General features: G+C 40.7%; 1 protein-coding gene across 1 annotated transcript in view; it reads right to left on the bottom strand.

The window, feature by feature from the left end:
* Positions 1 to 12,368, bottom strand: part of TGFBR3 (transforming growth factor beta receptor 3) — a 201,661-nt gene that overhangs the window by 65,073 nt on the left and 124,220 nt on the right. The window contains exon 4 of the mRNA XM_036257051.1: positions 9,740 to 9,877. Coding sequence (XP_036112944.1) covers positions 9,740 to 9,877 — 138 coding nt within the window. The remainder of the gene's footprint in view (positions 1 to 9,739; positions 9,878 to 12,368) is intronic.

Genomic DNA, 12,368 nt, shown 5'->3' with positions numbered 1-12,368 from the left:
GGATGTAAGGAGCAAGGGCAAAAGCAGATCTTGGGATACAAATTATAACCTGGACAGAGAACCAAAAAAGGCTCAATGCCACCCCCTACCCCACCCCCAGCAGAAATCTGCTTCCAAACCAGGTTGTTGGTGATGGAGAGTTGGAGGACCAGAACTGGGTTGCCTCAAATAAATCCAATGACTCTGTGCTTGGAAGGAGTCAGACCATTTCACAGTCCCTTCCAAAGACGGGGACTGTGGGCCACCTTCGGGGACGCTTACCAAGGGCCTCAGTGTCTGCAGTTTCTGCAGGGCCCAAGGCACAGCCAGGAGCTGTCAGGGCAGCCTCACCCGAATCTCCTGAGAGACAGATTTTTCACTCCCTCTATGACATGAAAAAATATTCTGCAACCTCCCTTAACAAAATACTTGCTTTTTCTACCAAACAGATCTCTGCAGGCTGCCCACCACACTAACCAAGGGCACCAGAGATGTTAACATTTGATACAATTGCCCAATCCGTGAAAAGGGCAGATTCATCAGATTACCAGATTAGCCTTTGACAGTAAAACCTTAAAGGACATCACGGGATTCTACACCAAGAAACACCACCCCTTCTCCTCAGTGAAATCAGGTTTATTTAACCTCAATCTGTTGAATGAAAGCAAAGCCTTCGCAGGCTGGGGCCCCTGCCTGCACACAGACATGACACAGCGAGGCCAGCAGAGCCAGGAAAAGTCGACGCCCCGAACCTCCAGGGCAGGATGTCGTGATCAGGAAGAATACACCCAGGCAAACCTCAGGAGGCCAAGGGCCATGTGTTGGGCTCACTGGCAACCTTCACCAGCCTTAACCGAGGAGTCAGGATAAATCTCAAAGTCTTTCCAAACGTCTTTCCGAACCAGGATTACCGGCTGAGACCGGACTCTTTCTAATGCTCTACTTGCCACGGTAACATTTAGGAAGAGCTCTCAGCACAAAGGGGCCAGAAACTCGTTCCTAGGTCAGTTGACTGACCCTAGTTCATGAGAGGCTCAAGCCCCTTATAATTAGGTTTCTTCGAGACAAGCCACAAAACCAACAGAGAAGCAACCTCTGGAACAAAAATGCACAGTACACAACCACTTAGACTATCCCACAGGACACAGTGAGTCATTCCACAAGAGACGCTTTAAAAAAAGATAAAAGAGAAACAAATCTTGAAACATTCAGTTATTTAATCTGTCTTTAAGGGAAAACTTAGCTGGGGAAAGACCTCACTAGAAAATCCGAAATGATACATCCAGACCCCTAGTACAGAGGGGTGATAGTTTTTGGTTGAGCAAAAAAGCTGTGTTTGTGTCCACAATCCTGACCTCTCGCACTCCTGTCAGCCAGCCTCCTTAATTGTACCTGGAGTAAAAGGATTATTGTTTTCTCCAATTTCAGGATCCAACAACGGTACTTGGTTACACTGAACTGTAATTCCTGGTCTCTCAACCATCTCTCCCACAAAATGGACAGCTCCGTGAGGGCAGGCAATGCCCTGCAGTTCTCTCTGGAGCCTCTACACTGGGCACGGTGCCCAGCATCCTGCAGGCACTAAACACTGGTGTCGGATGAACGACGGAGTAGATGCATAAACCGTCATACCAGGTAGGCTAATGTCATGTTTTTCTAAACGTGAGAAGACCTGCCAAACAAGGGAAAGGAGATAAGTAGAAAGGAAAAAAAAAAATCATTTCCAGATTTTTTTAGTGCTACGCAGTCAGAGAATACAGAACATTTTTAAAAGTTTCCTCCTGCGCAAGCAAACTTGAATGTCTGAGTTATTCCTAGGGCATTTCTGGACACCACAGCCCTCAATTACACATCTCTTGGATGCATGAAAGGGACGGCTGGACATGCGCGGTGGTGCAGGCTGCGCCGGCCCCTTCCTAGAGCACAGCTAACCACACATCTGGGGCTATTTAACAACTGATTGGAAATTTTGCCTTCTGATTTCCAGTTAAATACTGGGCACAGGAAAACAAATAGCACTTGTTTTTCACTGAGCCTTGTCAGTCTTCCAAACTGCAGTGCAGACCAGAGAAGTGCCTGTGGTTTGGTGGCAGAGGCCCAAAGTATTTGGACCCCCCCCCCCAAGTTTAAGTAAAAGGAATAAACCAGAGTTTGGCAACTTTGGCTTCTTCACCCATTCCTCTTCCCCGCCCCCCTCTCAGAAACACAAAACCAGGTTTTTTTTTATATGTTAAGCATATTCCTGGTATTAATTTACATTTTTCATTAGGATTAAATTTGTATTTGTTTTTAATCCAAAGCCAATAGCATAGAGTTTGGTTTCTCTCATTTATTTCAACTGCCCTGCCTTGATATTTACTTGGATTTGCTGAAGAGGCAATGTTCAGATGACCATTTTCTGTTTCTAATTAAACTGGGATATAATACCTAACAGTTGTAGTATCACAAAATCGGAGTTGGAAAGCTGGAGGGAATATACGGATTGGCCGGTACCACCTCCTCACTTTAGAGATGAGGAAACTAAGGTCCAAGCAGATAAGTGATGCTGTCCCGTGATGTGATTAGTGGCAGAGCCAGGACTAGTCCTCAGGCCTCCTGATACCCAAGCCAGGGTGTTAACTACAAACAAAAACCTGAGTTACTTCTGAGTAGCAATGCCAGATGAAATACCAACACCTAGTTATATTTGAATTTCAGACAAACAATGACTACATTTCAGTAAAAGTATTCCCCCCAACTGTCACATGGACATACTAAAAAATTATTGTTGATTATCTGAAATTCAAATTTAACTGGTCACCCTTTATCTTTGTTAAATCTGGAAACCCTACCTCAGAGGCCAACATCCCCTTCTTCTCCATACCTCCAATCAAATACATGTTCACATTCATTTCTTTCCTCATTTTAATGACACATGGCTGGAAAAACCAACCACAGCACAGTAACCCCAAGAGTAAATGAGGTCGGTAGAAGTTGCTGCTTATTTCTTGAAACTTTCCTAATCTCAGACACTTTTTTCCTTATGAGCAATTAAAGCAACTAACCCTGACATTTAGCAGCTGGACAAGGTCTGGACTAGACATTTTATGTAATCAGAAGCCAGGCATTAGGGTCTCATCTTGAAAACTGCTGCTTGTCCCAGGACTCCAAGGCTGAGGGCCTTGCAGGAGAGAGTGTTCACGTGTGGAACACAAAAAAGGGAATGTTTGTTCCTAAAAAGAAAAAAAACCCAGATAGGTCCATAGAGTAAAGTAAAAATATTTTAAAATTTAGTTCATTAATTTTAATACATGGCTTTTAAAATGTATGCTGTAGCAAGTTTTTTTCTAACAGCTTTATTGAGATATAAATCACCCTTATTATAATTATATTAATTACATAAATACAACAATATAATTATAATTCACCCTTATAATTCACTTTATTGAAATATAATATTCACCCTTTTAAACTGTGTATTTACAATTGTGGTAATCTTCACTATCTAATTCAGAACATTGTTTTTCCACCCCCAAAAGGAACTCCCTGCCATTGGTAATCATTTTCCATCCTCCCCTCCCACCAGCCCTTGGCGACTACTGATCTACTTTCTGTCTCCAAGGATCTGGTCAGTTGGGACATTTCATATCAACAGAATCATACAATATGTGGCCTTTAGTGTCTGGCTTCTTTCATTTGTAATATTTTCAAGGTTCATCCATGTTGTAGTATGTTCCAGCCCTTCATTCTTTCAATGGCCAAATAATATTCCATTGTATGGATATACCACTTTTTTTATCCATTAATCAGTTAATGGACATTTTGGTTTGTTTGCACTTTCTGATTATTATAAATAACATTGCTATGAACATCTGTGAACAGATTTTGCTGTGGACATATGTTTTGCCCAATAGTTTTCCAAAGCACCACTTCATATCCCACCAGCAATGTATGTGGGTTCCAATTTCCTTAAATCTTCAACACTTGTTATTATCTGCCTTTTTTATTATAGCCATCCTAGTGGGTGTGAAGTGGCATCTCATTGTGGTTTTTAATTTGCATTTTCCTGACGACTAATGATAGTGAGCATCATTTTATGTGTTTTTTGGCCATTTGTGCTCTCTTTTTAGAGAAATGTCTATTCAAATTGTAGCGTATTTTCAAAGACAACCTAGTATTGTGGCTCTTCTCAATCTTTTTTGGCAACCTCAGGTTGAAAGTTCAGACATTTATTGCCCAGTTGAGCTACCCTACTTTTTCTTCAATGTGGAAATAATTACACAAATAAAAATAAGCTTAGGTGATTCTTCTAAGAGAATTTTGCTTGTAGTTTCAACATCACAGACTGAAAGGGTAGGGTTATTTTTATTTCTATGCATTGAGGAACACTCTTACCTACCCATTATTCTCTGGGCCATCCACATACCCTAGAAAAGTAAAATTAAAATGACCCATCATGCCCTGGTCAGTTTTGCTAAGTGGTTATTAGAGCGTCAGACTGCGGACCAGAGTCGCGGGTTTGATTCCGGTCAAGGGCAGGTACCTCGATTGCAGTTCAGTCTCCAGCCCTGGTAGGGGTCCTGCAGGAGGCAGCCACATCAATGTTTCTTTCCCCAACCCTCACTCTATCTGAAGATTAATGGAAAAATATCCTCGGGTGAGGATTAAAAAAAAAAAAATTACCCATCGTGTGAGAGAGAGAGACAGAGAAAGAGAGAGACTATTTGAGACTCAGCCGACACAATCCCACTTCATCTCGCTCCCATTCCCTAGGTAACCAGAACAACCAGACAAAGGAACTATACACTTGCAGAGAAAACTGCCTGGCATGCTCCCTCTTGCCTGCACTGTGGAATCATGAGAACGACTAGAATGATGTGACAAAAAAAAAAAAAAAGATACCTTTATTAGACAGTATTAAAGTACAGTAATTCTTCAATATCGCTGACAGGTTTGTGAAAACAGCAACTTTAGGCAAAACAACGTATAATGAAACCAATTCTACCACAGGCTAATTGATATAAACAAGAGTTAAGTCCCTCTGGTATGTCTCTGGTCACAGAAACATCAACCAAAATCTAAATAAAGACCCAAAACATTTCTAATATTAACCACTGAAATAAGTGTGCGCTATAGACACAATGAAGAAAGATTAATAAAAATAAGAAAATTCTTTTCCCACCTACTTCTTTCTTTCTTCTTCTTCTTTTTTTTTTTTTCATCTCTTTTTTCTTCTTTTCTTTTGTTATTTTTTTCTTTTTCTTTTCCCCACCTACTTATTTCTGATCAGGGTTGAGGGTGGCCAGAGCCTGACCTGGCAGCTCAGGGTGCACGGTGGGAACCCACCCTGGAGAGGACGCCCTTCCATCTCAGGGCCACCCCTACCCACCCACACTCCCTCAGACTGGGCGTTCAGACATGCTGATGAAACCGACAGGCACATCTCTGGGATGTGGGAGGAAACTAGAGTCCCCAGAGAAAACCCATACAGACATGAGGAGAATGTGCAAACGCCACACAGACAGTGGCCCCGCTAGGAATCCATTTTTTTCCCCCTTTCAACAGTTATAACAAAATGATGTTGAACAAAACAACGCTCTTTGAGGACCTGCTGTGTAATGTTTTTAGTCACCCTTGTGGGTAGCTGAGACATTCTGAGTAACACATGCCCTGTTTACTAATTATGAAAGGTTTCCTTTTTTAATTTGGGTAGTTATCATAATGCAGACAGTTGACTTAAATTTAAAGTTCACCTGATGGATGAGTAGATGCCATTATTTGAACTTTTCTTACCACCCTACTTAAAAAAAGAGAGAGAGAGAAAAAACAACAACTGTTAAAGTATTATAACTACCTAGCAAGTAAAGACAGCTTTAAGATAGTAATACAAATCCTCAGCAGCCTATCAGGAAGGACGCAAGGGCATCCGAGTCTTAAACTGAGAGTCAAGAGACCCAACATCTTTCCTCAACTCCTCTGAGGTCTCTAACCTCGGAGAGGACAGTGGTGGACACAGCTAAGTTTCCAAAGATTCCATGGGCCTTCTGAAGTTTGGATGAAACACTTCATGCAAAATAACTTAGTCATCTTATCTCCAAACTCAACTATTATAAATAGATAAACAGAACACACTGATTCTCTCTCCAGCGGATCCCTCTGCAGCAATGGCTGTCAAGCAGATGAGCAGACCCTGAAGTTCCCTTCAGGCAGGGAGAGCCCGCCTTCTTCACCTCGGGGCACCCTCTATTGGGAGAGCTGCCCAGCTTATAACAGAATTTGCATCACTCGTCGTCTGCTGAGCTGAGAACCCGAATGAACAACACATGTTCCACCATCTCTTCCAGGCCATGAAGAAATGTACAGATGGGAGAAAACCATTTCCCTAAAGAAAGCCTGCTGGACAACAAGTCAGAGCTGATGTCCCAGAATTTAAATCCATCACTTCTCCCAAAGCCGCCTTTCCCATGTCGGTAATTTTAGGTTCATCCCTTGATCTGCAATCTCCTTACATGGGACTAACTCCCAATGGGGTTGATGTTAAATTGTTTACTAAAACTGTCTTCTTTTTTTTTTTTTTTTTCACTGTTAGTGTGTCTTAAACTGAGGGCCAAGAGGCAGTTGTTAATAGATCTTAAACAAAAGTAAAGCAGATAAATAATAACTAGGAGTAAGATACTTTCTCTCAAAACCCATGGAGTGGCAGGTTGAAGAAGGAATCCAGAAAGTGACCAGTACCACTTGGATATATGTGGCCCACTCTTCTCTGGACATACAGCCCAGAGAAATCAGAACACCTTTCAATCTGGGGCTGGCCAACCTAGACACTTCATAATTACAAATGTAAATTCAACATCCTTCCCAAGTGTTCCTTACTATGACTAATAATAAACAGCAACAGAAATGGCAGGTAATATCTCTGAAGTTATGGTGCCAATCCCTGTACCACTCATTTTATATGTAATCTCATTTCATCAAGATAGTAACCCCATGACACAGGGACTATTATTATTCCTATATTACAACTGAGGAAAGTCAGGCTTAGAAAAATTAAATAACTTGCCTCAGGTTACTGCTTGGATTCAAACCAAGGTAGGCAAACCCTTTACTCATAACCCCTTCATTACCTGCCCAGTGTGGTAGCCTCTAGCTTCATGTAGCTGTCAAGCACCTGAAATGTGGCTCGTGTACCTAGAAACTGTATTTCTGATTTTAGTTTAAATTTAAATAGCCATACAGAGCTAGTGCCTACTATATTGGATAGCACAGCTCTGGATTACAAGGGCTAAATGTGACCTTATGATCATGGCCATTAGCCTCACAAATACCTTTCACTACAGGAGATTGACAATGAATATGAGTATAAAGGGAGCCAATTTGCCATTCGAGTTTATAGAGTAAGTCTTATCTGGGTTTGAGTCCCAGCTCTGCCACTAATTAGCCGTTTGATTTAGGTCCTTACTTAACCTAAGTCTTAGTTCCTAATCTGTAAATACATCTGTAAAATGGGGTAAACACCCACATCATCATAGGGTTTTTGTGAGAATTAAACAAGATGAAGTATCAGAGAACTTATTATAATATCAAGAGCTAAATAAATGTGCTAGTAGTAGTAATAGTAACAACTCTGACTTTTGGCCTTTTTAACTTAGAAGTAGTAAGAGTTTTAAAATTCTCAAAAAGGCTAGAATTTAAGTTATTAGTAACTCCTACCTTGTAAATGTACTTTTAAGTTAAAACTTTTTAAATTTTGATATTAAGTCACATTGAAAAAGTTGAAAATATAGTACAAAGAATTCTTATGTCCCCTTTAACTAAATTTTCTAGTTTTCAACATGTTGCCATATTTGCTTTATTATTGTATCTACACATTGTAAGTTTTTCTGAATTATTTGGCCCTTTATCCCTTAATACTTAAGTATATTATGTTTCCTAAGGAAGATAATCGCTTACATGACAATTGTACAATTATTAAATTCAGGAAATATAGCATTGATACCACACTTTAATCTAAAAGCCCAATTCCAATTTTGTCTGTTATCCTGATAATGTCCTTTATAGCAATGGCCCCCTCCCTTCCCAAGACGATCCAGGTCAGGATCACATGTGTCTTCTGAGTCTCCTTCAATCTGGAATGGCTCCTGGGCCTCTCTTTGTCTTTCATGACTTACATTTTTGAAGGCATAGGCCAGTTATTTTATAGAATGTCATTCAATCTGGTTTTCTGCAATGTTTCCTCGTGATTAGGTTCAATACTACCGAGGTGATGCCGTGTTTGTTCTCAGGTTTTCACATCTAGAAACACATGATGCCCATCTGCACCGTGTGGTTAATTTTGATCCCTTGGTAAGGTATTGCTGGGTATCTCTGTTACATTTAGTTATGATTTTTTTGTTTGTTATTAATAAGTAACTTGAGACTATGCAAATGTATTGTCCCACAAACTTGCTCCACCTCCACAAGATTTAGTGTGTATTAATGACTCTGGTGTAATTAACTTTTACTATGATGGTTTTCAAACCCCATCATTCCTTCTACATGTATTGATGGGCTTCTAAGACAGAGAGGATCTTTCCCTTCTACCCTCTTTGCTCATCTATTCATCTACTTATTAACTGCACTGACTATGGATTCTTCCATTATTTAATGAGTACAACTGAGGTGTTTTGTTTTGTTTTTTAAGAAAATATTTATTCATTGACCCATGCATCATGAGGTTGCCACTTTTTGATTCCCGGTCAGGGCACATGCCCAGGTTGTGGGCCAAATCCCCAGTGGGGGGCAAGCAGGAGGTGGTCAATTGGTGTTCTCTCTCATCGATGTTTCTCTCTCTCTCTTTCCCTCTCCTCTCTCTCTAAAATCAATAAAGAAAAAAAATTTATTTAAATTTATCTTTATTATTGAAATGATTATAGTTGTCCCCCTCCACCCCCTTTTTAAAGTACTCTTCAAATACAAGTGACAAGAAACTACAGACCCGGATTAAGAGTAATTAATTAGGAAAAATTTATCCATAATGCAAGAGAAACACTATTAACCAAGGCTTCTTCCTATTTTGAATGCCTGTGGGCAAAGGTTTAAAAGCCTAAGGCTCTGCACTTGAGGACATCAGCAATAGACAACGTGAGCTATCACTGTGAAGTGCAGTGTTGCTCATCATCAGACATGATATCATACCCCAAAAATCCATCCAAACAACCCATCAATTGCTCCACAACTAGCAAACTTGAATGTTCTGGCAAACTCAAAAGGACATGATTTACAAATAGTAGGTAATATTTGGATCTTTCCACAAGAGCTGGGTTCCAGCGTTTTTATAAAATACAAATGTTTTCATTTTGGAGCTCACTGTGTCACTTTCTCAACAAACAGATCCTCATATCAGAAATGAGGCCTATGTTATATATACAAACAGAATGTGTTTGCACGTCTTTAGTTTGTGGTCAGAGACCACACACCTAGTGGCTATTTACAATATTTACATTGCTCGTGTTGCCATGAGGGGGGTCTCAGAGTTGAGACCAAAGCTCAGGCCACACAGAGTATGACCGCAGGTCCTGCTCTAATGTGCAAACTAGACTTGACGCTCCATCCACAGAAGGCCTGTAAGTGGTGTTTGTTTTCTGTGAATGCTTATCTACGTCATCCAAATATCATTAAGAGCATACTCCAAATTTAACACACTGTGGACTCTGGTATTATTTCAATGAGAAAGCCTTGCAAAGTTTTAGGGTCATTATATCCTTCTGCTAAGGATCTCTGTAGGAGGGTTTCAAACACTTACCAAAAAACGTCTGGAGACGCCGATCGCAAGCCGCTCTGTCTTTAGATGCCAGACAAGGGGCTGTGGGGAGTTGAGCAGGAACACGACAGGCTTGTGGTGAATGTGGACGGAGGAGATGGGATTCAGGTGCAGAGTGACCTAGGAAGCAAGAGAGAGAGGAATCTTAGTACTGACTTTCCATTAAAATCACGTAGCGGAGCATCTGGAATGCTTTTTCAAAGCTTGGCATTACAAGCAGCAGGCTATAAGCTAGTTCAGATTCGTGGATAAGATATACCAGGTTGAACCAGATGATACTGCCAATATTTGACCATTTTTCACTACAAAAATGGCTCTATCATATGGTTCAACTCACACTAATCTCAACAAAACATGATTCAGCTCCCAGTAATAGAGGAACACAAACAAACGGAACACATTGTTTTCTAAATTGGCAAAGGCAGAAAAGTTACCTCCCTCAGGACTACCTCATCCTTCAAGTCGAATGACTAAGCTGAAAACTGGAGCCCAGAACCCCCCGAGGGCGGGCCATCCCTCTGGACGCCCGGAGAAATGGCTTTCTTCTCCTCCAGGTAAGTTCCAATCTCCTGAAACTGGAGTGAGCGCTGCCAAACAAAAGTGTCGAAAGCGAAGGGAGAGGGGCTGCCAAGCGGAGCTGCCAGCGCTTTCATCATCCCAGCTATTAGCTCGAAGGGGTTTTCCAGAGAAATGAAGCACAGAGGACACACAGAATAAAAGCTGATCCTGTACAGCCCCAGTCAACAAAAAGAAAAGAAAAACAGGGAAGAAAACCAGGAGCCTGGATAGGAAAACGATGGCACTTTGGTAGATCAAGGACTATTGTGGTTACCAGTGTCATCATTAGCAGCCTCAGACAGCACCTGTATGTAAGGGGAGCAGGACCCAGTGGGTTCAGCAGTGTCCTCCTGGAGCACAAGGTCAATCAGCATGAATGTAGGAAAGCAAAAGAGTTGATACAGAGATACTGAACAGAAGCTTTCATACAAACATGTCTCACACTGGCTTTCTATATGGGGGGAGGGGAGGAGGCCAGACCCAACGATCACATATTTCAACAAACTGAACTCACCATAGAACACCATAAAAGGATCGGGAGGGAAAAGACAAAAAAGGACTTTAGCTGTAAAGACACAGGCTGGGTGATACACTGGGAATAGCAGCACACCTCAGCCATAATCCTTATGAGGATTAAATGGTCTAGATCTATGCTTGGGGTCTAGACAATCATCAGGGACGGCGCGCTCAGTGCTGGGCTACTCTGCATCTCCCAGAGGCTGCTGGCCCTGTAATTCTGAGGCACCTTTACTTTTGTCATAGGGACGACCTACCAGGGTCACCGCAATGTACTCTCAGGTCACTAGTAATAAAGGAATCTCAAAGGGAAGGGGGGAGGGGGGCGGGAAGAGATAAACCGAAGAACTTCTATGCATATATGCATAACCAATGGACATAGACAACATGTGAGGAAGGCAGAAGGGGTGGGAATGGGGAGGAGGGAGTCAATGGGGGCAAAAATGGGGGAACATCTGTTATATATTCAACAATAAAGATAAGGTTAAATAAATAAATAAATAAATTTGGCACTAAACTTGACTTAACTTTCAATGCCTCTGCCTTAGCACATGGCAGCCACTCAGTAAATGTCAACTGAATGTTTAATTTTCTAATTTTCAGTACCACAAAAGTATTTTATTCTAAGAATAATATGCACTATCATATATAGTACCATTTCATTCATTAACTTTTGAGGGTGTGTCTCTTACTCTCTGAAATAGACTATAAATACTCTGTAGGCAAAGATATGTCTTATGTTTGATACTGCGCTTAATACAGAGTAGATATTTTTTAAATCACTGATTTATCACAGCAAATTCATAAATCTGTTACCTAAAAGGTAAAATAAATAAATAAAAGGTTGAATATATTAACAGGTTCAAATGGCTAATTTATAGAAAAGAAAAAAGAAAAACACACAAAAAAATGAGCAATATTCAAACCACCAGAGTTATTTCTGCAAGACATCCAGGATCACTTTTATATTTGGCTTTAGGAATAGTACTAAAAGCAGAGTACTAATGAGCAGTACGTCAAGTACAGCCACAGCAAAATAGAATGTTCCCTAGTTGTACAGACTCTATGTTCCAGCATTTTGGAGATACTATCTGCATCTAGAAAGAAATAGGTTGATCACCACTATACACAACAGAGGCTATGGAAACAGAGCAGAGGCATTAACTGTATGTAGCATTAAGTACATAGGGAGATGCACACTACAGAAGGCACACACTAGGGAGAGTGAAGGAGAGATGAAATCATTACTTGCCCAAGAGTACTTGAAAAAATAAACTTTTCACTAATAGTATGTCAGGAAAAAGTTTCCAGATTTATTCATTCCAAAGCTGTTTATTGAGCATCATAATGGCACAAAGAACAGCAATGTATATGTACATCAACTCTTTTTCTGATGACTTTCTTTGCAGCCCTCAGTCACACAATTTCTTAGAGTATGTAGATAAAATACTAATATATAACTCAACTGAAAAAGTATAAAAAAAAAAAGACTTAGGAAATGAAAAGAAAAATATGTATGAGACAGATATTGGTGCTC

Source organism: Molossus molossus, unplaced genomic scaffold, assembly GCF_014108415.1.
Source record: "Molossus molossus isolate mMolMol1 unplaced genomic scaffold, mMolMol1.p scaffold_m16_p_12, whole genome shotgun sequence".
Lineage (NCBI taxonomy): Eukaryota > Metazoa > Chordata > Mammalia > Chiroptera > Molossidae > Molossus > Molossus molossus.
This window is presented reverse-complemented; position numbering and strand designations above follow the sequence as displayed.